The sequence below is a fragment of the Pogoniulus pusillus genome, chromosome 9 (assembly GCF_015220805.1).
Source record: "Pogoniulus pusillus isolate bPogPus1 chromosome 9, bPogPus1.pri, whole genome shotgun sequence".
Classification (NCBI taxonomy): Eukaryota; Metazoa; Chordata; class Aves; order Piciformes; family Lybiidae; genus Pogoniulus; species Pogoniulus pusillus.
In genome coordinates, this window is record NC_087272.1 from 11,956,461 (window position 1) to 11,983,827 (window position 27,367).

The following is a 27,367-nucleotide window of genomic DNA, read 5'->3' on the forward strand; positions in this document are numbered from 1 at the left end:
TTACAAGGTTTCAAAGATTTCTAAATGTGGTTTTTTTTTTCCTTTCTTGTTCATTTTTCTCCCAAAGGCACTTTGTAGCTGTCACCCTCTAATTTCAGGAAGGCCATCAGCAGTGGTTGATACGTCAAGTATGACTGGAGAAAGTTAGATTGTTGTTGCTCTTTTTGCTAATGCAAACTTAGTTCTTTGTTCTTGATTAATTTCAGCCACAGACTCAATCCAGCTCTTCAAAACCAGATTGCTTCATTTGCATTGCAGAGCAGAGAAATTAATTGCTTTAAGCAATCAACTTTCGCAATGATTGTGCTTGGCTAACAGGAGGACTAGCTGTCCTCTTCCACTGCAATTCCACTTCCCTCTAATATCCCCTGCCACTATGATAAAATAATATTATGGACTATTCTAATATATTGGTATTTTTTAATTAGAGAACGACATGTGTCAGCAACTGAGCAATAGGCAGCAGCTCAAAGGAGACTCTTCTCTCACTTTTATTAACGCAACACAAAAGGGACGTTCTCCATAAATAACACAAAGTGCAAAGGGAACAAATGAATAACTCAAAATCTAATCAAAGAGCTGCTGGGGGTGGGGGGTGCTCACAGCAGCCAACTTTTGCATCACTTTGGGTTAGGAATTGAGAAGAAGAAAAACAAAACGGATGATCTTTCTGGCCACACTCACCTTGATGTGCTTGACGGTAAACACCACAGGATCAGCAAGGTAAACCTTATTGCTGAACTCTTTGTTTATTGCTGCTGTGATGACAGGGGAGTTGACAATGACAGAGTGATTAGTGGACATTGCTTCTGTTCCCAACTTCATGCTGGCATTCTCCGTGGAGAGATAGGTGCCCAAGTTGTTGTAGAGCACAAAAGCCACCCTGATTTCACCTAGAAAAGCAGCAAGAGGTTATACATCCAGGTGAGCATGTTGTTTTGTTTTGTATTGGTCAGTTTTAAGACTTGGCTTGACAGAGTGCTGGGTCATCTCATTTAAACTTCACTATCTCCCTCTCAATTCAAGAGAGGTGTTGAGGTGCTGGAAGGTGTCCAGAGAAGGGCAACAAAGTTGGTGAAAGGCCTGGAACACAAACCCTGTGAGGAGAGGCTGAGGGAGCTGGGGTTGTTTAGCCTGGAGAAGAGGAGGCTCAGGGGGGACCTCCTGAAGGGAGGCTGTAGCCAGGTGGGGGTTGGTCTCTTCTCCTAGGCAACCAGTAGTAGAACAAGGGGACACAGTCTCAAGTTGTGCTGGGGGAAGTATAGGCTGGATGTTAGGAGGAAGCTCTTCCCAGAGAGAGTGATTGGCATTGGAATGGGCTGCCCAGGGAGGTGGTGGAGTCACCATCCCTGGAGGTGTTCAAGCAATGCCTGGATGAGGCACTTAGTGCCATGGTCTAGTTGAGTGGCTAGGGCTGGGTGCTAGGTTGGACTGGATGATTTTGGAGGTCTCTTCCAACCTGGTTGATTCTATGAAAGATTGGACCAAGTGATCCTTGGGGTCCCTTCCAACCTGGCATTCTATGATTCTATTGAAATCTCTTCTCTAAGCCTAATTTAAAACTTCATGAAGAGAAAATTTGACAGGAAGAAGATGAGGTACATGGATGCAAGATGAGGGCCTAGAGGCTCTGAGAAATCTGGTCCAGTGAGAGGTGTCTATACTGCTGCTGTTTAAGCTTCCCAGAGTTCAGAAGCCCAACTGAACAAAACTTAGGATGCCTCCCATTTCCCCATATGGGAAAAAAATCAGGTAGAAGAGTAAAAAGGGTAAAATACCCAAAGAACAGCCTTGCACCAATTTGGAAGTTAAAAGATAATTTTAACAATAACTAAAAGGTATTTAAAGTAAAAGGAGGGTACAGAGATATAAGGGAAAGTAACAGATACAGATGTATATACAAAACCAAATTGGAAGGTAGTGGATTCTCTGGTTTGAGATGGATTGTCCTTGGATGTAGGAGGTAGCAGGGTTGTCCACATGGTTAAACTGGCCATATGGTTAACAGGAGCAGCAGCAACAAAGGACATCTTTGCAGAAGCAGGAGCAAGAGAGAGTAGGAGACTCAACTGCCTCTTAAATACAGTTGTGGATAGGAAGTGGGATAAACTTTGACCTGGGGGTCAAGTTTCCAAACCATGCCCCCACCAGAGATGAGTTTAACCTGGAACACCTACCCGTGATGGAGTGGGGTTGGAACTAGATGACCTCGAAAGTCCCTTCCTATCCAAACCATTCTATGAACCCCTGAAAATTCACCTCTTCCTGCAGTCCCAGGAAGCACTATGAGATGCAACAAGCAGCCCATGGATAAAAAGGGCAGAACTGTCTCCCTCAAAAGAAACTTTTTGAAGCAAATGGATTGACAGAAAATAGCCAGAGAAGATGGGGTTATTTTTGGTGTCAGTGGGTGCAACTGGCTCCAGCAGAAAGAGACCAGGTGGCCTATTTCACACCTGACATAACACTTTGTTCTCCAGGCTTCTGTAGATATTTCCACAAAAGCATCTTTTGTTCTGACCTGTTGCGCTGTAGAAACAAATAATTTAAGCCCATTAATAAATTATGGCTACCTCAACAAGTTATGAGGACAAATCTGGAAGAAGAAGCCCCAAACTTTCCAACAAAATTTCCATTCCACATGAAAAGTAAAGAAAAAAATGCAGATATTTAATTTCAAAATAACTCCCTTTTCTTAATTTGGCAACCAGATATTGCCTCTTCCACACAATCCTCACTATTAGAGGGCCCTGCAGAAACCCCAGGCCACCAGGCAACTCTTATGAACTGAAACCATCCAAGTTGCCTTTTATTCCAAACTATTTCACAGATTACCAATAAGAGTCCAAGCTGATTCATTTGTCTTCATGTTTATTAGTTGTGGGGAAGTGCTTTTTGCTTCTATAGAAATCACCCCAGCTTCTGACACCCCACCTGAAGTTCTGTGTCCAGTTTTGGAGCCCCCAACACAAGAAGGATGTGGAACTGTTGGAGAGAGTGCAGAGGAGGCTATGAAAATGATCAGAGGGCTGGAGAATCTCCCCAGCGGGGACAGGCTGTGAGAGCTAAGGCTGTTCAGCCTGGCAAAGAGAAGGTTACAGGGCTGCCCAGGGAGGTGGTGGAGGCACTGTCCCTGGAGGTCTTCAAGAAAAGACTCGATGAGGCACTTGGTGCCATGGTCTAGTTGACTGGATAGGGCTGGGGGATAGGTTGGTCTGGATAATCTTGGAGGTCTCTTCCAACCTGGTTGATTCTATGATTCCAGGATTTAAATTGGGTTACAGGATTGCTGGAGAGGGAATTTCAACAAAGGATGAGAGGTAATGGCTTCAAACTGGAAGAAGATCCATTTGGACTAAACACTAGGAAACAATCCTTCCACACAGGGTTGGTAAGGCAATGCAAAAGGTGCCTAGAGAGGTTGTGGAGGTTCCAACCCTGGCAGCATTGAAAGGCAAGCTGGATGGGGCCTTGATCAACCTGGTTTAGTAGGAGGTGTCCCTGCTTATGGCACAGGGTTAGAACGAGATAGTCTTGAAGATTCTTTCCAACCCAAGCTGTTCTATAATTTTGTTAATTAATACTATACATACAACTGGTTGAGCAATGCCTAAAGCATGACTGATCCACAAGGCTTGCATGGCTGCAGGTGCTGGACTCACCATTTCGACCATTTTGCTTCAAGGTATTTGCTGACAGCTGGATGGCACTCCCATGGCCCATGTTCTGGGGAAACTTCAGGTCTTCCAGGTTCCCATCTGTGCTTAGTCTCGCAACTTCCAGCTCTGTGTGGAAGAGAGACCAACACTAAGAAAAATCTCTGCCAAAATAATTGACACAATTATTGCTTCAAAGCCACAAAATGGTGTTGTTAGACCATCGGAGAGCAGAGGAATGAACTCATGATGTTTCACGTTAGAATCTGTTTAGGCTCCTATTTCATTTCAAATCTTTGCCCAGAAGAAGTTTAAAATTTAATTTCAAATAAATAAAAGGGGGAAAAAAAGGCAAATAAATTCTACTCTCTCTGTGGAAAACAAAAAGACAACCAGTTCTTGTAAACAAGGGCTTCAGGATATTAAGGACACAACAGTTAAAATGAAAACCTGAAACTGCTACTTCATCGCCACTGGCGATTGGTACTTTCTGCAAATGTGATCGGTGCTGGGGATCTGGATGCAGAGCAATAGAAAGAAAAGTTGTTCTCATTTTACATATGCACAGTGGGAGTGCTGCTGCTCTCCATCATGCTTGGGTTTTAATTAAAATCAACAATCAGCCAAATAAAGACATAAATTTGTATGAAATGGAACACAATCATGGTTGGATGAACAACCTCCCTGGGAAGCAGCGCTCTCAGGACGAAGGAAGCAGCTTCGTCCTCAAAGGCAGGAGTAGAAAAGGCAGGTTGGATACTCTATTTCCATGGAGTCGATAATTTTTCATGGGATTTAAAGAAGGGAGAAGCTGCCTCATTCTTTTAAGCAATTTTGGAAAGAATTTTAAGTCCTTCAGACAAAGGACCGAGACACTTCTAACAAATTCGATACACTCCTATGTGACCTACTCTGGGTGATCCTGTTTTTTTAGGGAGTTGGATGACCTCTCAAAATCCCTTCCAACCCCTAACGTTCTCTGATTCTGTGAAATTGGGGCTGTTTGGTATGGAGAAGAGAAGGCTAAGAGGAAATCTTATCAACTTTTATAAATATCTGAAGGGTGGGCATCAAGAAGAAGCAGCCAAGCTCTTTTCAGTGGTGTCCTGTGACAGGACAAGAGGTGATGGATACAAACTGCAATACAGGGAGTTCCATCTCAACATGAGGAAAAACTTCTTTTTTGTGAGGGTGACAGAGCACTGGAGCAGACTGCCCAGAGACATTGTGGAGTCTCCTTTTCTAGAGATTTTTGAGACCCATCTGGGTGCATTCCTGTGTGACGTGTCCTAGGTGATCCTGCTCTGGCAGGGGTGTTGGATTCATTGATATCCTGAGGTGCCTTTCAACTCCTACCATTCTATGATTCTCTGAAATTGCTCTCCTGTTAGCCTAGGAGCCCAGATCAAAGCCAGGTTTCCCAGGCTTTACTCTTCCTTGGGCTGCTGTCAGCATTTCTGGGAACAGTCTCTTACGGATGTTGTCAGTGTTCTCCCGGACAATGTCAGTCTTCAGCAAGTTATCAGCCAGCACAAAGGCACTGTCCTCCACGGTGTCAAGTAACTTGGTGGCTGCACGCTGCTGTTCACTTGCATTCAGGTCCCTCCACGCATTCAGAGCCTGTGGCTGCAGCAGGTTGTTCACTGTCTCCACCATGGCCTGCAAGGGAGAGGGTTGAATGAAAAAGGGCTCTAGTGAACCTAAAGCATCATCGAGACCTCTGCCATATGCCCAGCCCCATCTTCCACACACATCAGTTTACAGGGAGAGACCAGCATCTCTTTTTCCCACCCACCAGGGCAGCCTGCAACAAAGCTAGGCATCATTATTCCCACCAGATGGAAGTGCTAAGAAATGTTGATTTTCTCCTAAATGCAGTCTGGTGATAGCACTTTTCTGCTTTGGTTATCAGCAGTTATGGGCTTGGAGTAAGAAGGAATTAGGGTTGAGAGGGGCAGAGAGGAGATGATGAGAAGATTAGGGAAACATGCAGGAAAATAATTTCAAAACCTATCTACGAAGCAGGTTGCTGCTACCTGCAGCACCAGGATTTGAAGAGTAGTAGAGTGTTTTCCACCACATAACCTCTGGTTAGGCAGTCATGAAGACATAAGGACAGCTGAGTTATGTCACTTCACCCAGAGAAGCAGCAGGTGTCCATAGAGAGTTAGGTAAGACACTACATTTCCTCCACTCAGCAAGGAGTCAGCCTTGTGGTGACAACTTCACTCCCTCCTGCAGTGCACCTTCTGCTTTGTCATGCATGAGAGCTCTCCCATGGAGAACTTCCCACAGGTTAATCTGGATGCTCAACCAGGATCACATGAAATGGCACTGACCTCAGCAGCAGCAAAGCCTACTCAGCCTGAAAATTCTGCTCAGCCTGAGTCCCTTTCTTAGTTACTAATCAGAGCTGACTTTACTACCTTCCAAATAATATTTAGTAAGACCAGCCTTATCAGTTGATAGAACTGATTGTGCAGAGCAAAGGGTAGAAAAAGAGGTATTTGACCATGGTTTCTTCTGCTGGTTACTGTCTAGCCACCAGGCAAGATCTGCCCCACAAAGAAACACCTCCACTGCTAGTTACTGCTGCGTGCAGCCACCAGCCTTGCCTTAGAGATTAAATTGCCATTCATAGCAATTCTCTGCACACCGCACACGTAGACACCAAACTCACACCTCCGTATTGCAAGACAAGGGCAGTCCCATGGGATTCCAACATATTGCAAGTAAAAAGGATGCCTTGTGGCATCCTCACTTTCATGGAAGTACTTTGGTATGTACTGAAATTTGAGACAGAACACCAAGATTTCGTATTCTCCAAGTTTGGGGCTCCTTGCAACTAGAACAACACTGAGGTACTGGAATAAGTCCAGAGACCTATAGGTGACTATAGGTCATAAAGCTGGTGAGGGGTAAGGAACACAGGTCTGGTGAGGAGCAGGTGCTCTCTATAACTCCCTGAAAAGAGCCTGAAACCACGTGGGGGTTGGATTTTTCTTAGTAACAAGTGATAGGAGGAGAGGGAACGGCTTGAAATTGTGCCAAGTGAGGTTTAGATTGGAGAGTACGAACAATGTCTTTGCTGCAAGAGTGGTCAGGCCCTGGAACAAGCTGCCCAGGGAGGTAGTGGAGTCACCATACCTGGAGGTGTTCAGGAAGCATGTTGATACAGCATTTTGGGACATGGTTTAATGGCCATGGTGGTCTTAAGCTTATGGTTGGACTAAGATCTTAGGAGTCTCTTCCAAATTAAATCATTGTATGATTCTAAGGTAAGTTGTGCAGCACAGTGTCTACTCCCCACCCAGCAGACTCAGTGCTGATAAGCATTCATCCTCTTAAAGTAACTAACCTGACTCCAGTCACTTAACGGAGTTTTGGATCTGGGACTTTATGTTTTCCAAGGACTTTAGGTCAGGTCTTCAGCATGTATCTGAAGAAAGTTTGTAGATTGCTTTCAATGGTATTACATCAGAGATGAATTCAGTCCCTAGCTCTTTGCAGCGGGTCACTCCCCTCACCTGTCTCAGTGCATTAATCAAGTGTTCCCCGCATCATATTTCTGAGCGCGGCACTTCATTAGGGCTGAGTGCTGCAGTCTGAAGCCAAGGAGATGAGGTGCTAATGAAATGTTTGCCTTTTGGACAGGAGCTGAGGTAGGTGTTTCCATGAAACAAACCAGCTGTTAAAGCAACAGTGTCTCTTGAGGCAGAGAGGCCAACTGGGAAAAGTTGGTCACAGAAGCAGGAAGAGTGGGAAGGCAGACACATGGGACAAGTATCCTCCCGTGTCTTTGCATTTAAGGCAAAGACAGCATTTCTTAGGTGGGTCAAACACCTGTTCAGGTGATTCTATGGTCAGAGGAAGATTCAGTGTAGAAGATACAGCAGTGTCAAGCTCAATGATCATAAAGGTCTTTTCCAACAGAAATGAATCTGTGGTTTCCCATTTCCCACTCCTTTGGCCTCTCACTATAAGCAAGCCATTGAGGTGGTGGAGTGAGTCCTGGTAAAGGGTTTGGGGAACAGGTCTTATGAGGAGTAGCTGAGGAAACTGGGGTTGTTTAGTCTGGAGAAAGAGAAGGCTGAGAGGAGACCTCATTGCTCTCTACAACTCCCTGAAATGAGGCTAGAGTAAGGTGAGGGTCGATATCTTTTCATATGCAAATGACCTCAAGTTGTGCCAGGTAAGGTTCAGGCTGGATATCAGGAAAAATTTCTTCACAGAAAGTTCTCAGGCACTGAGAAGGTATTTAAAACAGGCATGGATATTGTGCTGAGGGATGTGGTTTAGTCGTAGTGGCTTAGCAGTAGTGGTGGGATTGTGAGCACTCGGCGATCTGTTGGACTTGATGATCTCAAAAGCCACCTACAACCCATCTGATTCGATGATTCCATCTCAAGATATGTAGGTGCAGTTGTAAGTTATGTCAGGGCACCTATCATGTAAAACCAGACACCTTACAATATATAGGCGTGTAAAGTGCAGCCATCCTGGAGTAGGGAATATTAGACTCATTGGACCATTCACATCACCAGCAGTGGCTACAATCGGATAGAGAGAGGAGCAAGAACATGCCAAGCACAGAAGACAAATCCCGTGATGGTGATTCCTTTCATTATTGCACCACAGACTGTACATTCAGCATCAAGAAATGTTAATAAGTTGCACTGGGAGAGTGATTTTTTAATCCCAAATAAGGGCATGTGCTCATGGTTTCTTGATTTTGTCCTGAGGTTACAAAACAGAAACAAAATGTAAACCATCCTCCACAGACACTTACAAATTGGTATTAGAAGCTGTGTTGTCAAAAGGCAACTAATTAGGAACCTTGCAGTAATTACACTTTACTGAAAGGCCACTCTTACACAGCGCATCGATTCCTTTCATGACAGATCTTTTGTTGTGTAAAACTGAATTTTGCTTGTTCATTTATTTTTACTCTTTTCCCCTCTAGAAATGGCTGCTGAAAATATCTGGTCTAGTGGAAGGTGTCCCTGCCCATGGCTGAAGGGTTGGAACTAGATGACCTTGAAGGTCCCTTCCAACACAGACCATTCTATGATTCCGTGTGACACAGATCAAAGCTAGGAGGGGAGTACCCATCCAGTGGCACAATATTCATTTATCTCACTCTCTCTCCTTGGACTAACATCCAAGGCACTGCTCTTTGACAACAGTAGATTTTGTAATGTAAAATATGTCCTTCATTGGGAGCCAACACTGGAAGACACTAAGAGTCCCTTTATACAGGCTGGAAAGCTGCTCAGGGAGAAATTGAATGATATTCAGTAAGGCCTGCATCTGGGGAAGAACAGCCCCTCCATCAGTACATGCTGTGGACCAACTGCTGGAGAGAAGATCTAGAGAAAAGGATGGTCCTGGTGGACAACAGGATGACTGTAAGCCAGCAATGTGCCCGTGGGGCCAAGAAGGCCAATGGCATCTTGGGGTGCATCAATAAGAGTGTGGACAGCAGGTCAAGGAACATTTTCCTTTCCCTCTACTCTGCTATAGTGAGTCCATGTCTGGAGTATTGTGTCCAGTTCTGGGGTCATCAGGTCAAGACAGAGACATACTGGAGTGCGTATAGCAAATGGGCACAAAGATGATGTCTTACATGGAAAGACTGAGAGAATTGGGGCTTTTTAGTCTGGAAAAGAGAAGACTGAGGAGGGATCTCATCAATACTTAAAGGATAAGTGTCAGGAGGATGGGACCAGGCTTTCTGTAGTGGTGCCCAGTGATAGAACAAGGGGTAACGAGCACAAACGTGAACATTAAAAATGTTTCATCTAAACAGGAGGAGGAACTAATTTAAGGGTGATGGTGCACTGGAACAAGTTGCCAAGAGAGCTGCTGGAGTTTTTATCTTTGGCAACATTCAAAGCCCACTTGTACACATTCCTGTGTAAACTGATTAGGTGAACTGCCTTGGCAGGTGGGTTGGACTCAATGGCCTCCTCCAGGTCTCTTCCACTCTTCTGACCCACACCATTACTGATTCTTTGAGATGTCAGACATACTCATCTCACTGCCAAATTCAGGACCAGACTGTATTGTTCTATGGTGCTTAACCCTAGCCTTTGAAAACCAACAGCTCTATAGAGGGTTAGAACATCTCTAAACCTTTATTGCTCATTTTGGCCACCTGCCGAGCAGCTGGTGGAAGAATAAAGCCACCAACAGGCTTAACAGGCTTAACACTGGAGAAAATACTGCTTCACGACCTGCAGGGGAGTTGGACTAGATAGCCTTTAAAGATTCCTTCCAAACCAAACTATTTTATGATTCTATGGCAAGTGAACATGAGCCTTACAGGGAATACTCATTGAATTCTTCTGCTGAGTAGTTTTCAAAGCAGTAGCTTGTCCCTCCTTCCAAAAGATCACCTCCTTGGGAGGAGATTGAACATGCTGTACATATTGGTTGGACTTGATGGTCTTAAAGGTCTTTTCCTACCTTAATAATTCCACGAGTCTATGATTATTTTGCATGGAAACTACATCGAGGTGTCACCTCCTACCACAGATTTGAGACAATGAGAACAGTGGCACAGGGCACTAAAGCACTGCTTTTGCAAAGACATCTCTAATTGAAGTATCTGCTTTCTGGCAGCTGTTAAGGCCTTGTCTCATATTGCTAACACTTCCCTTCCTTGATCATGCAACACACTGAAAAATGAGGACAGAAGGAGCTACGGGAACAGGCTTTGCTTGGCATCAGTAGACTAAAATCACATGAAATCTGGGACCTTCCCACGCAAACCAACCTTCACTTCCAACTCAAACCATTTCATGCTGTGGCATGAAACAAGCAATGCTTGTGCAGCTACTCCTGAACCAAAGGTGTTAGCTGGCTCAGTTTCACCAAAAAAGGCTTGTTCAACCTGTCTGAGAAAGGTAGAGCAGACTGTGGAGCGCAACCAGACAGGCACAGCCTTAGACATTGCTTGTAGTTTCAGATTCTGGTCTTGTCTGAGATCTTCAAAACAAGTGTATCACCATTTTAACTTGAAGCATGCTAGAACATTACTAAGCCCACCTCTTAAGAGTGATTTGTGGTTTTATAGCAGATCAGTGGAGGAAAAGAGCACAAAACCCACTTTTAGGTGCAGAGTGAAAATGAAAAACTCATCATGGAGCAGATGCACTGTGTGGTGGAAGGTCCAAATTGTACCTAAAATACTTATCCAAGACATGTCTCTGCATGTCCTAAACATACCTTGTCCCCTGCTTTCTCTCCTTCCCAGGCTAGAAGAAGTAGGAAGAGCAGACAAAAGCCTTGGTGCCTCTCAGTCTGCCACAGAAACACCATTTTTCGTCTTGTTAGGCAGCCTGCTTTGTTTTTGGTAAACACAGGTCATGATGCTGAACATGTGTGCTTTCCTTTCACAGGATCACAGGATGTCAGGGATTGGAAGGGACCAAAAGAGATCATCGAGTCCAGCCCCCTGCCAGAACAGGACCATAATCTAGCTCAGGTCATAGAAGAGCACATTCAGATGGGCCTTGAAAGTCTCCGGAGGAGGAAACTCGACAACCTCTCTGGGGAGCTTGTTCCAGTGCTCCGTGACCCTTACAGCAAAGAAGTTCCCCTTTGTGTTAAGGTGGAACCTTCTTGGTGAAATGGCCTAGGATTCCCCTTAGGGGTGTTTTTGTTTGTTGCTACTGGTCAAAGAGATTCGACAAAACGTCTTAGAAACTTAGCCAACTTGTTTGTTTGCTGCTGCTGGTTTTGGTTTGCTTGGTACCTGTTCTGCCTTGCATGCCTCTGCATGGCGTGTAGCTGGGAGCCTACCTCTCCTATGAACAGAAGACACTGACTCTGCCCGCCTCACAAACTGAAAAAAGGGTCTGAAACTGCTTGCCCTGCTCTGGGAAGCAGCTACCCACCTGAGCTCAGCCAAGCCTGAGTTGGTTTGACTCTGGTCAAGCCTACCAACGGCCAGTGACATCGGGACCTGTCATTCCCACCACTCTTGCTATACAGCACCTACCCAGAGTGTTCCAGCCTCCAAACCTGGATCCTGTTGCACCCAGGTGCTTGGCCAATCCCATAGCCTCCTGAAAGCCATGGAGGATTTGCCTCCTGTCTGTGTATCTTCTCAGATAATGTGCTCAATTTGGCCTGCACTAGCAGCAAGCCACCCTGCCACACCATCGCCATGTGGACAGGCTACCACGTGGCTGGGACAATTGTCGTGGAAGGCTTGAATAGGTCAGAATAGCCATGGCTTGCCCAGACATGTTTTTCTGCTCTCCCTCTTTCTGTTGTTGAGAGAAGTATCCATGGGAAAAAGGACAAAGAACCTGGAGCCATTAAATCTAAGGACTCTGACTTGCCCAGATTTGTTTTGCTCCTGTTTACATCCTGTGGTAAGCAAGGCACATACACTTGGCTTGTGCCTGCCTTGTGCAAGGCCTGTTTTCCCAAATTTGGGTAAAACAAGCCCATGACTTCACTTAATATGGTCAAGCTTGGCTAACTGCCATTCTGATTGGCTATTCTGTGTTCAAAGGCCCATTAGATCTCAGGCTACACTGATAAAAGAGATGAGCAGTTAGAGACAACGTGCTTGCTTACTTGCTTGCTGCTGCAGCTACTGTCCCTGCTTTATTGTGCTCTCAGCTTCTGGCAGTGTCTCACTGCTGTTGCATCCTCCCATGCTCTATAGCATTATGCTTTGCTAAGCTATAAGCTAGCCCTGCCACATAATAACAAGCCCTAATACTTTTGCCTTGTGTGCCTGGAAACCATCTGTCTTGAGTTTAACCAGAAATAGGCATAAATGCCTCCACACGATAGGCCTTCTTAACCAGATTGACAGCCGTGCCAAGACTGCACACCTGTCGACATCCTGCCTATACTTGAAAGTCTCCTGCCAAGACAAGGAGCCCTGGAAGGGACACACAGATCATCTAGAGCAGGGGTCCTCAAACTATGGTCTGCAGGCTGGCTATGGCCCCCCAGGGTCCTCAATCCTGCCCATCAGTATTTACATAACCCCCCTGCTGGGGGCTTGGGGGGACACCAAGCAGCCACTTCCTGCCACTTAATCTACTCGCAGGCCTCCACAGCCCCCAAGCACCCGCCGGGACTGGGCTGGAACCAAACTATAGTCCAGCCCCCAACAAACTATATTCTGGCCCTCGACAGTGTCTGAGGGGCAGTGAACCAGCTCCTTGTTCAAAAAGTTTGAGGACCCCTGATCTAGAGGAATCATGACGAGGTCAGAGATCGTCTGCCTCATTCCCCAGCAGCCTGTGAAGTCTGGGAAGAATTAAAAGCCTCACTGGCTGGCAAGACATCAACAGAATTCCCTGCAAATGCCTGATACTGTCTGAAGCTGTAGCTAGCCCCATGAGTCAGGAGCTAATGTTTGTAAGCAAACACTCAAAGCCTCCTTAGCAAAACTCTGTAATTGAATCTAAGTGAATCCTAGCCTTCTGCCGTAAAGCAGAAAGGAGCTTCTTGAGTCCAGCTAGCGGACAAGAGGTATAATTCACCACAAGAACCTTCTCTTCCAGTTCAATTATGTTCAACGTTGTAGCTAGTTATTTCTTCTAGATCTAGTTATTCCTTTATATATTGCTTTTCATGACTGTTACAAAGAACCTGTTACTATTATTAAAAAATAGTGGTTGGGGATGGCAAGAGTTCTGAATATCAAAGTTAATAAACAATTAATTAATTATTTCCGGGGAAAAAAAAATCCCAATCAATTAATAGCCCTCCATTAAAACTACTATTCCTTTGGTTTTGCACTTGCATATAATTTTGGATTGCCAGTATTGAGATTCAGAACAGTGAGTAAATTAACTCTTTTCTAACGTTTCTGAAGATTTATGCTTACATTTAAGCTTTAAGTGGCAGATTGTGCTCTAGGACTCTCTTCAAGAGTTGAAATTTCCAAAACCTTCCTGAAATGGTTTAAATCAATCTGATGTATATATACATACTGCAAACTGGTTTTACCAACTGCATAACAGAGTCTGTGTGTGTTGATTGTAAATAAGTTTGGGGAATTTCACACTTAACCCAGATTCAGATCCTTCCCTAACACACTGAAATGTGGATATAGCTCAATGAATAAAATTATGTGCTCTCATGAGCCCCCACCTAGAGCACTGCATCTGGTTTTGGTGCTCCCAGCACAAGAAAGGCACGAAGCTATTGGAGTAGGTTCAGATGAGGCCATGCCTATGGCAGGGGGTTGGAGATGGATGATCCTTGAGGTCCCTTCCAACCTATACTATTCTACGATTCTATGAAGGTGAACAGAGGACTGGAGAACCTCTCCCATGGGAACAGATTCAAGAGTTGTGGCTGTTCAGCCTGGAGGAGAAAGGCTCTGAGGAAACCTTAGAGCAGCCTTCCAGTACCTGAAGGGAACCTACAAGAAAGCTGAGGTGGGATTTTTTAAAAGGGCTTGTAGTGACAGGATGAGGGGCAATGGTTTTGAGGTGGAAGAGAGGACATTCAGACCATAAATTAGGAAAAAAATATTTTCAATGAGGGTGATGAAACACTGGAACAGGTTGCCCAGGGAGGTTGTGGATGTCCCCTCCCTGGAAGAGTTCAAGGCCAGGTTGGATGTGGCCTTGGGCAACCTGGTCTAGTGGGAGGTGTCCCTGACCATGGCAGGAGAGAGTTGAAATCAGATGATCTTTAAGGTCCCTTCCAGCTGAAGCCATTTTATGAGTCTACAATGGATTTTCTTTTTTCATGCTGGAAAGTGATGGTGCTTTAAATTTTTTTCTTTCTTCCTTGCTCAAGAATAGTGACAGTGGATTTTGCTCTGTATTCATGCAAAACACCCCACACTGAAACAAAACCTTTTCTTAAGCTCTCAGCACTGGCAAGACTCCAAACTAATTAAGCTAAAGGCACAATCAATGCTGTTGAAGGCAAGTTCTGCTGGAAGCTACGCAATTGTTGCTGCTGGCCAGAAGAAGCACCCATACAAGACAAACTCCCATTAACTCTGACTGTACCATGTGCAGCCAGTAGAAGAGAGGAGGACCAGAGAAGAGGACCTTGACTTGTAAGTAGCTGCTTTTGCCAAGGTTACAGCATTGAAAGGGACCAGCTCAAAAAATGATGTGCCTTTGTAGAGTTGCAGACGAACAGCAAATGAACCTGATCCCACTATGGAGAGATCACCAATCAAACTGGAACAGTCATATGTTTGGTGGGAATTTAGGTCAGAGGTAGATGCACATTTAATTTCTTCAGCTTCTTAAACAAGGAAAAGTATTGGTTTGGCTAAATGAAGGCATTAAATTCTAATTCTTAGCCCAGAAGTGCCTTCAGTTTTGTCTGACAAGGCTTTTCACTCTTAGATGGTTTTTCACTTTGCATTTATTCTTTCAATTTCAAATTGAAATCATCTCTGGTCAAAGAATAACTAAGCACAGTGGAGACAACTTCTTCCAGGGAAGACCAGACACTGTCTCAGACTTCTCACCAAGCGATAAGGTCACCACAAAACAGTAATAATATTAAATGGACAAAAAAAAAAATGTTGAAATTGAACCTAAGCCACTAGAAGTGCTTAAATAAGTCACCAGATTAAAGAATCATTTTGGCTGGAAAAGACCTTTAAGATCTTTGAGTCCAACCACTCTCTGACTACCAAGACTGATATTAAACCATGGCCCCCATCATATCTCTACATCAAATTACAAGCATTTGAACTATGACAAAGCAGCAAAATGAGCCTCTATGTGGAGGGCACAGACTGGATTACTACAAACATCCTCAAGATTGTCACAGCCTTTTCATGCTTCCCTAGAACAACTGGATTTAGACAAATCAATAACAATGCAGGAAGGTCTCTTAAGCCTAAGTCTTCAGACACTGGAAGCTGGAGGGTCCTGGGATGTGGTAACCAAAAGTAGGAGGGCTCTGAGGACACGTAGGTCTGAACAGTGCTGTCAGCAACACAACAGTCCACTGCAAGATCCATCTGAAGCACCACTTCTACCCAAAAGTATTTATTTAGCAAGTCAACAGACTGCCTGAGCTGCAGTTATGGGGCATATCCCACTGCTAATCTCCACTACTGTCTTTAAAACTGAGCCAGAAGCACCAGCCTAAGTCTACTACCAGAGTGGTGACTGGCTACTGATGGTATCAGTTTTGGTGACCCAAGTCAAAACCTGCTCTGCTACTCATAGCAAGGGCAAGAGCAGGTCTTCACCTGACCTTACAGAGGAATCTGTAAAACAGCTCCAGATTGAGAGCAAAGGTTCTTGAGAAATAACATGCAGCCTTCTCTTTTCCCCTTTCCAGCTAATGTTTATGCTGTGGTCACAGGAGCTCTAGTGACTCAGAAACATCCTGGATTTCAGTAGCTCTGAGAACTGAAGGCAGCAAGAAGAAAGGCACTGACCTATAATGAAATTAGGCCTTCTACTGAATGCTTCATGATGGAATTCATGGTTTTCCACCAGGCATGCAGGGTTTTGCACTTTTGGCCTTGAACTACCAAAAGACTGCTAATGGGAGCACACCCAAGGAAAAAAAAAAGGGGGGAAACAAAAAAAAAAAAAAAAAAGAAGATCTAAGAAATAGAACAAGGTGATGAATTACAGGTTATGGTTTTGTTTTGCTTTAGTATACGAGGAAGAATAATTTAAGGTCAAAAGGTATCTGTAGGATTGAAATAAAAGAAATGGATTGGGAAGAAGGAAAGAACAGATGATCTATTTCATCTAATGAGATATTCCCCACAGAAGGAGTTGTGAACCACATTTATGAATCATCTGTATCTGCTGCTCTACTGTTTGTGGTTTGAGACTATAAAAGCAACTGCTAGAGTGATTGCACTGAGAAAGTGAGCAAAGCTGTAACCAGGAAGGAAAATGGCTTGTGACCAAGAAATGCCTCTTTGACAGAATGCCATACTCTTGAAGGGAACTCCTAGAAAGCCTGTCAGATTCAACCTCTCCTCCAATGGTCCAAATCAAAGGGAGATTTCTCACTGATCTCTGCAGCAATTTAGATTGAGGCTTTTTAGCAGTAACACCGGATTCCAAGACTGACTCAGCCTAAACTGGGGAAGTGGTTGAATCCCCATCCCTGGGGGTGTTCCAAAGACGCAGAGATGTGGTGCTAAGGGACAGAGTTTAGCACCAGACTTGCTGAGATGAAGAATAGTTGGACGTGGGTTCTGGGCTTCCTGGTTCAAAAAGGAGAGGCAACTGCTCAAGAAAAGAGCTGCAAAGATAATGAGGAGACTGGAACATCTCTCTTATGCAAAAAGGCTTAAGGTCTGGGCTTTTTAGCCTGCAGACAAGAAGACTGTTGTATAAATGTTTGTAAATAATTAAGGAGTGGGTGTCAGTATGATGAGTCAAGTCTTTTTGCAGTAGTGTCCAGTAACAAGATAAAAGGTAACAGGCACAAAGTTCAATGTATGAAGTTCCACTGAAAACATGAGGAGGAACTTCTTTAAATTAAGAGTGATGGAGCACTGGAACAGGCTGCCCAAAGAAGTGGTGGAGTCACCTCTGGAGACTTTTAAAACTTACTTGGATGTGTTCCTATGCAACCTGATCTAGATAATTCTGATTTAGCAGTGGGGTTGGACTTGCTGATCTCCAGAAGTCCCTTCCAATCCCTGTGATTCTCTGGTTCTGCAACTTGATGATCTTAAAGGTCTTTTCCAATGGAAATGATTCCCTGTCTGATTCTAAAGCAGCTAGCAATGCTGTGGTACATCAAGAAAACTAGATTTCCTTCTCAGCTTTGCAATGATTCATACTGGCACAGAACTACAAGCGAAGCTCAGCTGTAGGTAAAGGAATATGTGACCACCTTCTGGTTTAATATTGACGAGAGGAATTTTGGAGTCTGGTGACAGACTCCAGGCTGCTGCTTTGATCCTCCTCTCTCTTAACAAGTCTCACCATGGCAGAGACACCCAGGGTGGAGATTTCTAGTTTGGCTCTTGCTGACACAAATCAAGTGCAGGTTTCTCACACTGGGAAGTATATTAAGTTCACAGAGTTTTAACAAAAGGCTACCAAAGCGCAGAACCCCTGCTGTGAGTCACACTTCTTTCAGATGTCCTTTTAATGATATTAAATGAAATTTTGGGGCACTTTGATGCTGATCAGCAAACATTTCGATCTCAGGAAAGAGCTGCTGAAGGTACTCCCTGTAGCTATAGTTAATATATGACAATCTGTGCACACTGCCAGCTAATTTATTCCATCTACTTTCCCAACGAGACCTGCCTGACAGACCGCGCAGAATCGAGGAGCGCACGGATCATTAGAGGACTCTGAAAGTTGTTTGACACACATTGAGGAGCTCTTTGTCGTACAGCCAATTAAATGACCATACAAGAAACTTGAAAATCCTCATTAATTTGCCCCTTTCTATACAAGACTTTGAGTCTTGCTCGTCACAGGCACAACACGGACACAAGTAAACGCAGTGTAACTCAATTTATTCTCCCTCTCAGAGCTACAAGTTTCTTTCATTTAGTTTTTATGGTAGTTGGGACCAGCCATGCAAGCAAGAGAAAAGTGGGACAAACAGAATTAATTCACTTTAAATAGTACTGGCTAAGTGCCAGGGACACCTTTTATCTACTGAGAGCTACTAGGTTAGAAAAGGAAAAAAAAGAGGGTCCCTTCTGCTCAGCTCTAAACTTAATGCCTTGAATCCTCTGAGGAGAGCCTTTCATTTTTTGCTTAGTGTAGCATTTCTAACAGCTTATATTACAAGAACCCAGCATCCAGAACACTGCCATGAGAACCAGAACAACAACCTTGACTGCAACCACTCACAACTGAACCTGCCAGTAGCCCAGTAGCAATGGTTCTAATGACACCATCACCCAGAAGCTCTTGTGATCTTCACAAAGCAGGTGTCACCTCCATAATCTTCATTTGCTGTACAGACAAACCCAGAACTACAAAATAAAGGAAGGTGATTTACAAGACAGCTTTGATGGCCTGAAACTGTGCCAGGAGAGGTTTAAATTGGAGATGAGGTAAATTTTTTTTTCTGCAAGAGTGGTCAGGCATAGGAAGAGGCTACCCAGGAAGGTGGTGGAGTCACCATGCCTGCAGGTGTTCACGAAATATGTGGACATGGCTCCTGGGAACATGATTTAAATGATTTAATGACCAGGGTAGTGCTACACTGAAGGTTGGACTCAGTGATCTTAGAGGTCTTTTCAACCCAAACAATTCTATGGTTCTGTGTGCTACATACTGAAAGGCATGGAAGAAAACAAACAACAAACCCAGTTTCTCGGCCCTTCAAACACAAACATTTTCTGTTTTCCACAACTTCTGTGCTTCAGTTTAATGAGGAACACTCTGGCAAATGAACAAATAACAATTCTGAAGAAATGACAGACAATACCTATCAGCTTCTGTCAGACATCAGTCACCAAATGAAGCTATGCTAATCAAATGCGTCACCCATTCTGACTCACTCTCCCACACGATGACTTTTCCATTCCTTTCCCAAAATAGACTGCAGGAAGGCTGCACTGCATAAAGGTGGGCAGGAGAGATGCAGATCTCTGCTCTCCAAAAAGCCACATATCAGGTCCAAGCTTTCCATAGCTAATGAAGCAACTTTCCTAGACCATTTCATCCATCTTGGATATCAAACATTGAGCAGCTCAGCCTAAGGTGACTCTTTGTAACAGGAATTAAAGCCCATGAGGCAGTTTCTTAAATATCATCATGACTGAAAAAAACCTCCCAGCAAGTTTTGGGTTATTATAGTCATGTCTATTTATCATTTTGCTTGTCAGGTTGGTTCTTGTTGGATTATTAAGGCCAAAAAAACCCCAACAAACTATCAAACTCACCACACTTTCCATTTTACTCTAGTCTGGTGAGACCTCACCTGGAGTACTGTGTCCATCTCTGGAGCTCTCAACACAGGAAGGACATGGAACTGATAGAACTGACAGAGAGGGTCCAGAGGAGGTTATGAAAATGATCAGGGGGCTGGTGTACTTCCCCTATGAAGACAGACTGAAGGGCCTCAGTTGTTTAGCCTGGAGAAGAGAAGGCTCCAAGGAGACCCTATAGTAGCCTTCCAGTACCTGAAGGGGGCTACAAGAAGATTGCAGAAGGACTGCTTCCAAAGGCTTGCAGTGACAGGATGAGGGGCAATGGTTTGAAAAGAGAGAAGGGCAGATTGAGATTGGATATTAGGAACAAGTTCTTCATCATGAGAGTGGCAGAGCACAGGAACAGTTGACGATGAGGTAACTGAGGCCCCATCCCTGGAGATATTCAAAATCAGGCTTGTCAAGTCTCCGAGCAACCTACTCTAGTGAAGGATGCCCCTGCTGATTGCAGAGGGGTTGGATTAGATGACCTTTGCAAGTACCTTCCAACCCAAACCATTCTGTGATTCTAAAGGAGCAGAATTTGTAACCTCTATCTCCAAGAAGAAAATCCCTGAGCTTTTAACTCAACAAATACTGTGACACTGCACAAATTAAGTCAATATTTATTTTAATTACAAAGTTTCCCTGAGAGATGAGATGATAATCTGATACAACATTTCAAGGCTCAAACCTGACTAACTCACCAAATTTCCAATCTCTTTTACATATATATTTATATTCGTTTATTTTGGGCTCAAGAGGACTTTACACACCAATCCCTGCTAGGGCTCTGTCATGACTACTTAAAATTGTCAGCCAAAAAAATAACAACCAGTAAGTGTGTTTTTAGCTATTATTATCTCCTCCTCTTCCCTCATATCCAACCTTTTCTCAGTTACACTTCTGGTATTTGCAATTGCTGGAGATCTCCCACTTAATTATAGCGAGGTTGGGGTTGGTCTCTTCTCCTGAGTATCATGTGACAAGATGAAAGGAAATGGCCTGAAATTGTGCTAGGGCAGAGATTTGGAAAACTTTCATTCCTGCAGAAGTGGTCAGGCATTGGAACAGGCTGTCCAGGGAGGTGGTAGAGTCACTATCCCTGGAGGTGCTCAAAAAACCTGTGGGCATGGCACCTTGGGACATGGTTTAATGGCTGTGGTGGCGTTGGGTTGAAGGTTGGACTCAATGACCTTAGAGGTCTTTTCCAGGCAGAACAATTCTATGATTCTGTGATTCTATGAACTTTGTACTGTCCTGTCCTTTGTTGAAGGAGAATAGGACTGAGCACGCCAAGCCTTGAGCCCAGTTCTGTCACAGATGCTGTTCACAATAACGTGAGCATCATGAGGAGGTCACATCAGCAAGGTTAAAAACACAGGTTTCCTGCCATTATTGTTCAATTTCCCAGTGATTTCCCATCTCCCATCAAGCCAGGATTTCACCATTTAGGATTTGTTGAGAAATCTCTGGTAAATCATCTTAGACAACTCAGATATTTGGCTGCTGGATAAAGGGTAAGTGGCCTCTTATATCTGCAGTCACAATATTTCCCACATGATTGTCTATATAACACCATGAAGTGCTGGAAAGGTTCAATTAGGTCATCTAGTCCATTCACCCAGCCCTCCCTCACACAACTGTCTTCTTCAATGTATTTATGTGCTAGTTTGAGGCATACTGGAATATTTTAATGAGACAAATTAGATGATAGGCAGTGAAAAGGAAACAATGGTGATGTCTACTTCACTCATAGGCTAGCTGAGATGTATAAAAGCAAGAACACAAACATAGATAAGACAGTGTGTGCCTCTGCCTGTTGGAGTCTGTGTTTCTCCCTGGGTTTCTTCTGTGTAACTAATCCTTCTGCTTCTAAACCCCCCTGCTGATCTTGCATGTAAGGCAAATTCTGGGATAAGGTAGAGGAGTGGAAAGAATGTCGAAGGGTGGCTGGGAGCCCCTTCTGGGGACTCTGATTTTCTGGGAGGGCTGTTGTGTTTCTGCATACTTTTAACTTGCATATTTCTGTATATGCCTGTAAATATTGTAAATACCTGCTTGTACACTCTGTTAAGCTGTAAATATAAAGCTTCATGCCTTGACTTCCAGACAGCTGAGTCTAGTCTGGATGATTTCATAGGAGTAGGGGGGTGGGAAACTCCCAAGCCATCACAATTTACCAGCTCTGTCCATATTTATACTCTTTAGTATAATATTTAGCAGACATTTAGTATAATATTTATACTCTTCAGCCACTGCTTTTTTTTCTCCACTGAAGAGCTAGAAACATGGTTAATATTTAAATACAGAGAGAGACTTTTAAAGTGAAAGGAAAAAGTTCTGGGAAATAAGAGTAAGCTGAAGTTTTTGCAGAGTACTCAGGCTTCATCGTGGAGTATATTGAACTGGATCTTTACTACTCTTTGAAAGAAGACTTAAAGACTAGGACCATCCATTATCTCTTTAGAGTACTCTTGAGCAGCTGGTGGAAAGGATGAATCGTGACCAACAAGATAAGGGAGGTGATTCTGCCCCTCTGCTCTGCTCTCATGATACCCCACCTGCAGTACTGTGTCCAGTTCTGGTGTCCTCAGCATAAGAAGGACAGGGAACTGTTGGGGCAGGTCCAGAGGAGGCCACAAAGATTATCAGAGGGCTGGAGAATCTCCCTTGTGGGGACAGCTTAAGAAAATTGGGGCTGTTCAGCCTGGAGAAGAGAAGGCTCCAGGAAGACCTTAGATCAACATTCTAGCACCCGAAGGGACCTAAAGGAGCGCTGGGGAGGGACTTTTTACAACAGCTTTTTGTGATAGGACAAGAGGCAATGGCTTTGAGCTGCAAGAGGGGAGATTTAGACTGCAGATTATGAAGGCATTATTTACAGCAAGTCTGACAAGACACTGGAACATGGTTGTGGATGCCCTGTCCCTGGAAGTGTTCAAGGACGTCTTAGACTGGGCCTTGAGTAATCTGGTCTAGTGGAAGGTGTTCCTGCCTGTGGCAGGTTTGAAACTAGATGATCTTAAAGATCTCTTCCAAACCATTCTATGGTTCTATGATTTTAGTCTGGTAGCACTCACATTCCCCAACAGAACTGTGGTGCATGGTCAAAGCAGACTCACCAGTTTCCAGTAGTACCAGCAGACAAGGTAATTAGCTTGGGATTGATTCTCTCTCCTGACCATATCCAAAGGGAAGACAGACAGCCTAGCAGCACAGAGGGCTACTGCTTTATTTTTAATGCCCTAGGCATGCAAACCATCTAACCCAACAAGCTAAGTGAAATATGTGCTCACTGACAGTCAGTCCCAACTGTAGGAAGTTAAATTTTGCAGGATAAGTCAGGTATATTGAGAAAAAAACCCAGAACTGTTGGGTTCATTTTCACACCTCTGCACATTACACATGCACACATAAACGAAGATTAACCACCTGTAAGTACGACAGGAATGCTCACAAGCACAAGACAGAAACTAGAAAGTAAAACATTCACAGTTCTTTAAGCAGCATTAACTCACCCATAGTATGCAAACAAATTAATATAAAAGTCACTGGAACAAATTCTCCAAGGCAAGGTGACAGGATAAAGGACAAAACCTTACCCTCCACGCTTGAGAAGCCTCCAGGAAGGTCTTCCCAAAATGATGAAGCTTGACATTTGTGCATGCAAAACATGATGTGAACCTCCAAAGGTTGGACCACAGCTGAGTGAACTTCATGGGAACTGAGCCTTGAAAAGTTGGACCACAGCTGGGTGAACTTTATGGGACTCTTCTTCCTACATTGCTCTGTGAGGACACTTTATTGCATTGTAATCCTACCTCCTCCCCCACTCCAAGTCTGCAATTTCAAATTGTTTCTAAATTTCTGAAGTGTGAGAGAGGAAGAAAGAAAACTCAGGGAATGCAAGCAGCAATTGCATGAGTGACAGGGCATAAGCACAATCCAGCTGGAGACACCTCTGTGAGCAGGAGTTTCGCATTCTTGCATGCTTCCATCCTCTCCTGCTGACTCTGAGTCTCACCAGATCTCTCCTGTGGCTTTTCTCACTTTCTGGCTCAGAGGTTTCACCTCAGTGTTTTAGTATTTTTCAGTCAAGCCTGAAAGCAACTGGGCAAGTGGAGGGGAGAAGAATGAAATTCTTATCCTGTAACCTTAACCTTTGAACTTGCTACCACAAGGATGGTAATAACCAGGTGATTCACAGAGACATGACTCACTTCACAGTCATTCAGTCAACCAAGTGGACACGTGTATTAAAAACACAAGAAATACCTGGACATAGGCCCTGCAAGAGCGCTCCCTTTTCTGAAGCTGAGTCCATAAAGACAGCAGATTAAAGATGGAATAGAAAAAACAAGTTAGTGACAGAACAAGGGAAAAAAAAACCCAAACCTGAAGAAAACTCCTATGAAAAAACCCAGACAATCCCCAATTTCTTTGTTAAACAGCACCTGCAAACCAAAGGAAGCACATGAGTTAGGCAGCAGTGGAAGGCTGGAAGGAGTGGGTCTGGAAATGTGGGTTAGTTCTTTTTCAGTGAGGTAGAACACACACTGGCAACTTTGTAAGAGCAGCTGTTAGATGGTAGGAGACACAGAAGTCAAGTAGAGATGCTCAAGAGACGGTGTTCTCCTTACAGCTTGGAAACGACCTATGATGTTTTCCACATCAAACAAGGCTGGAAAGGATGGGGCTACAAAAGAGCAGCGTGGGCTCTGCAGTCAGACATTACTGATGGCACAGGGAGCTTTAACCAAGCTTTGGACAAGACAGGACCATTTCCTGGGAACAAGATGTCTGCAGGATGGACCCGTACAGACCCATACTGACATGACTGCTCTGGTCACTGACTCAAGGTAGAACCTACAGCTCTTCAGCTTTGCTGCTGTGAACTCACTTAAAGCCAGAGCAGCAACTGTAGAGTGCGCACTGTGTGAGAATTCATCTTGAATCCTCGGTTCAGTTTTGGGCCCCTCCCTCCAAGAAATATGCTGAGGTGCTGGAGCATTTCCAGAGAAAGCCAATGACGCTGGTAAAGGGTCTAAAGAACAGGTCTGTAGGGAACAGCTGAGGGAATCAGGCTTGTTTAGTCTGGAGAAGAGCAGGCTGAGAGGAGACCTCATTGCTCTGTACAGCTCCCTGAAATGAGGTTGCAGTGAGGTAGGGGTCAGTCTCTCTCCCTAGTATCAGGTGACAGGAGAGTAAATGGCCTGAAGTTGGATACTAGGTTAAGTTTTTTTACTGAAAGAGTGGTCAGGCCAATAGTGCCCAGGGAGTGTGGTGGAGTCACCATCCCTGGAGGTGTTCAAGAATGTGTGGGCATAGCACTCTGGGACATGGTTTAATGGCCATAGTGGTGTTGGGTTGAAGGCTGGGCTTGGTGATCTTAGAGAGTCTTTTCCAACCAAAACAGTTTTATGATTCTCTGATAACACTTTGCACTGAAGGAAAGAATGCTTCCCAGTGGGCCTCATATCATAGAGGGTCACTGAAGAGAATGTGCCAATGAAAGGGGAGTCCAGCCTCTAGCTGAGGCCTTTTGGATTAAACAGATTCTTCAAGAATGTGTTTTGCAATCCTGCTATCAAGCTGTGCTTTGTAACTCCTCGGCCTAAATGTTTTGTATCCTGAACAGCTTTTCCACAAAGAACCCCACCTTTTCCATAGGAGTCACATCTAGGGCTGTACTTCAACATACACTTGCATGCCTCTCGTCTGCTATTTTCACCTTAATGTGTCCCAGAATTCATCTGGGCACTTATTGATCACTCCAGGACCTTGCAGACAACCTGTAGCCTGTAAGCCTAGATACTGGTGGTGAGCTCTGCATTAGTGTTACTGAACCTCACAAAAGCAGGCTGCTGGGAGCCACTGGTCCAGCTGGGTTTGTGAGGGGTTTTTGGTGATGCGCAGTGGTAGGCAATTGCACATCAGTGAGGGATTCAGGGCAAGTTGTGCTCTCAGCAGAGCAGTCCCATTAGTGCAGCTCAGACTCAAATTTGTCCCTGAGAGTTTTGAAGCTTTTTGAGATAAACAAAACACACCCAGGTATCTTGCAAAAGCCTAATTTCAATTTCTAATTCATCAATTTGTAACAGCAGAAATCTTCCTCTGGGTAAACTTGGCCAGGATGAAGATTTTACAGAAACAAATGGAGATCAAAGAAAGCCTTGCAGAAAATTACAGAGCTATCCACTTGGGGGTCTTGCCAGTCTGCAGTAGAACAATTATTACCTTAATTTAGCCTGATCCAGTAGAAAGCATAAAGCTTTTAGTGACAGGAAAAATGGGTCCTGAAAGATGATAGCTTTCAAAAATTCTGATTGTGCCAGTTTATTCAATTCATTGTGCATCAGCTTGTTAAGAAAAAATGAAACAACAACCTCAGTACCTAACAGCATAGGTGATTACTTTCAGATCCCCAGCACATTTCCTTTAATGTTTAAAGGAATATTTAATGGCCAGTGTTTACTTTATTTCTGCTTTCTGACTAAACAGCACTAAACAAAACTCCTTGCAAATGACTTTTTTCCTTTTTTGTTTTTCCTCCTTCTTTTGGAAATACTCTTGATCAGTGAAGGGGAAAATGGAGCAGTAAACTCTGTTGCCTTTTGTTTGCCCAATACCGCTTCCAAGCTGAATTCATGCATTCGTAAATGAACACAGAGCAGTTGCTCCTCTAAAGAATTAAGTAGGGAATGAAAGCAAGTAAATTACCCAGCCTGTCATCTGGATCACTGACTCGCAGCACTGCTTTGCAGGACTCCACAAGGTCCAGCATCTAAATGAGGAGTGCAATTGATTTGTATGAGCTGCTTGTGCAAAGCCGATGGCAGTGAGGGGGGAAACCATCAAGGGGTGGGGGATGCCTGGGACTGACAGCCAAGCTGAAGGAGCTCTGCCTTAGGCATTTCTCCCCTCCCCTCAGTAACTCATACCTGTCCCCGTGCTATAACCCCATTTCACACCACTGAGATATCAGAAGGTGGGACACAAACAGATGAAAAATACGTGCTTGCAAAGCTGAGGTGACAAAATGTTGCGTGTGGGCATATTCAGAAGAGCAAGCAGACTGCGGCCATGGAACCTGTTAGTAGGTGACATTAATTGTTGCCTTTACCTGCTATTGTCAGAAATCCCCATCATCTCAAACAAAGAACCATGGTGTGATTACAAGGAATAATGTTACGCTGATGTAACAGTTAATACAATTATTACCTACATTGCTACCGAAGAGCTGGAAGAAGCAGCAGCAATTAAAAGTGTCAGGATAACCCAGTTCACAGCACATGCAAAGCACACGAGGTGCAGGGCTTCAATTCCCATGTAGCTGTCATCTCAAACAATCCAGAAGACCCTTGCATTTCAAACAGCAGAAGTCTACAATATTAACTTACAAGCAAAATAGATGATGTTGCTTCTCTGTAAAGTATTGCTCTTCATGAGGCCCAGAAGAAATTTCAGGTTTAGGCTGGGCTCATTTATTCCCTGTATAACCTTGGGACCTAGTCCTGGTCTGGTTTACATGGATACCAGAGCTGTCAGAGCTAGCTACACAGCTGAGAACAAAACTCTGTGTCTTATTTTAAGTGAGTGACCAATGAAACTATGTGCTCACAGCCACGGGGCTCTGCTGCTCTTCCTTCTGAGAACGAGGCCCGCACAATTCAGTCTCAGAATCCTCTAGAAGTCCTATCCTGTGTGTTTACATGAGATTCAGTCATGAAGAGAGCCTTGGACCAAGGAAACCCTCAATTTGAAGATCTTCTTACAGGCTTTATTACCCATTTTTTGCCATGACTGACAACTTCTAGCACCTTTAATATAT

At 44.1% G+C, this 27,367-nt stretch overlaps 1 protein-coding gene across 24 annotated transcripts in view; it reads right to left on the bottom strand.

Annotated features, from left to right (window-relative positions):
* The window catches only part of ADGRL3 (adhesion G protein-coupled receptor L3), a 667,301-nt gene that overhangs the window by 98,847 nt on the left and 541,087 nt on the right, over nt 1-27,367 (bottom strand). For 22 of the 24 annotated variants that reach the window (XM_064148540.1, XM_064148545.1, XM_064148522.1 and 19 more), the window contains 4 exons: nt 23,812-23,850; nt 5,132-5,315; nt 3,663-3,785; nt 685-893 (listed from right to left, as the gene is read on the bottom strand). In XM_064148540.1, the coding sequence (XP_064004610.1) occupies nt 685-893; nt 3,663-3,785; nt 5,132-5,315; nt 23,812-23,850 (555 nt within the window). The remainder of the gene's footprint in view (nt 1-684; nt 894-3,662; nt 3,786-5,131; nt 5,316-23,811; nt 23,851-27,367) is intronic. The other 2 variants (XM_064148528.1, XM_064148534.1) reach the window with 1 other exon arrangement.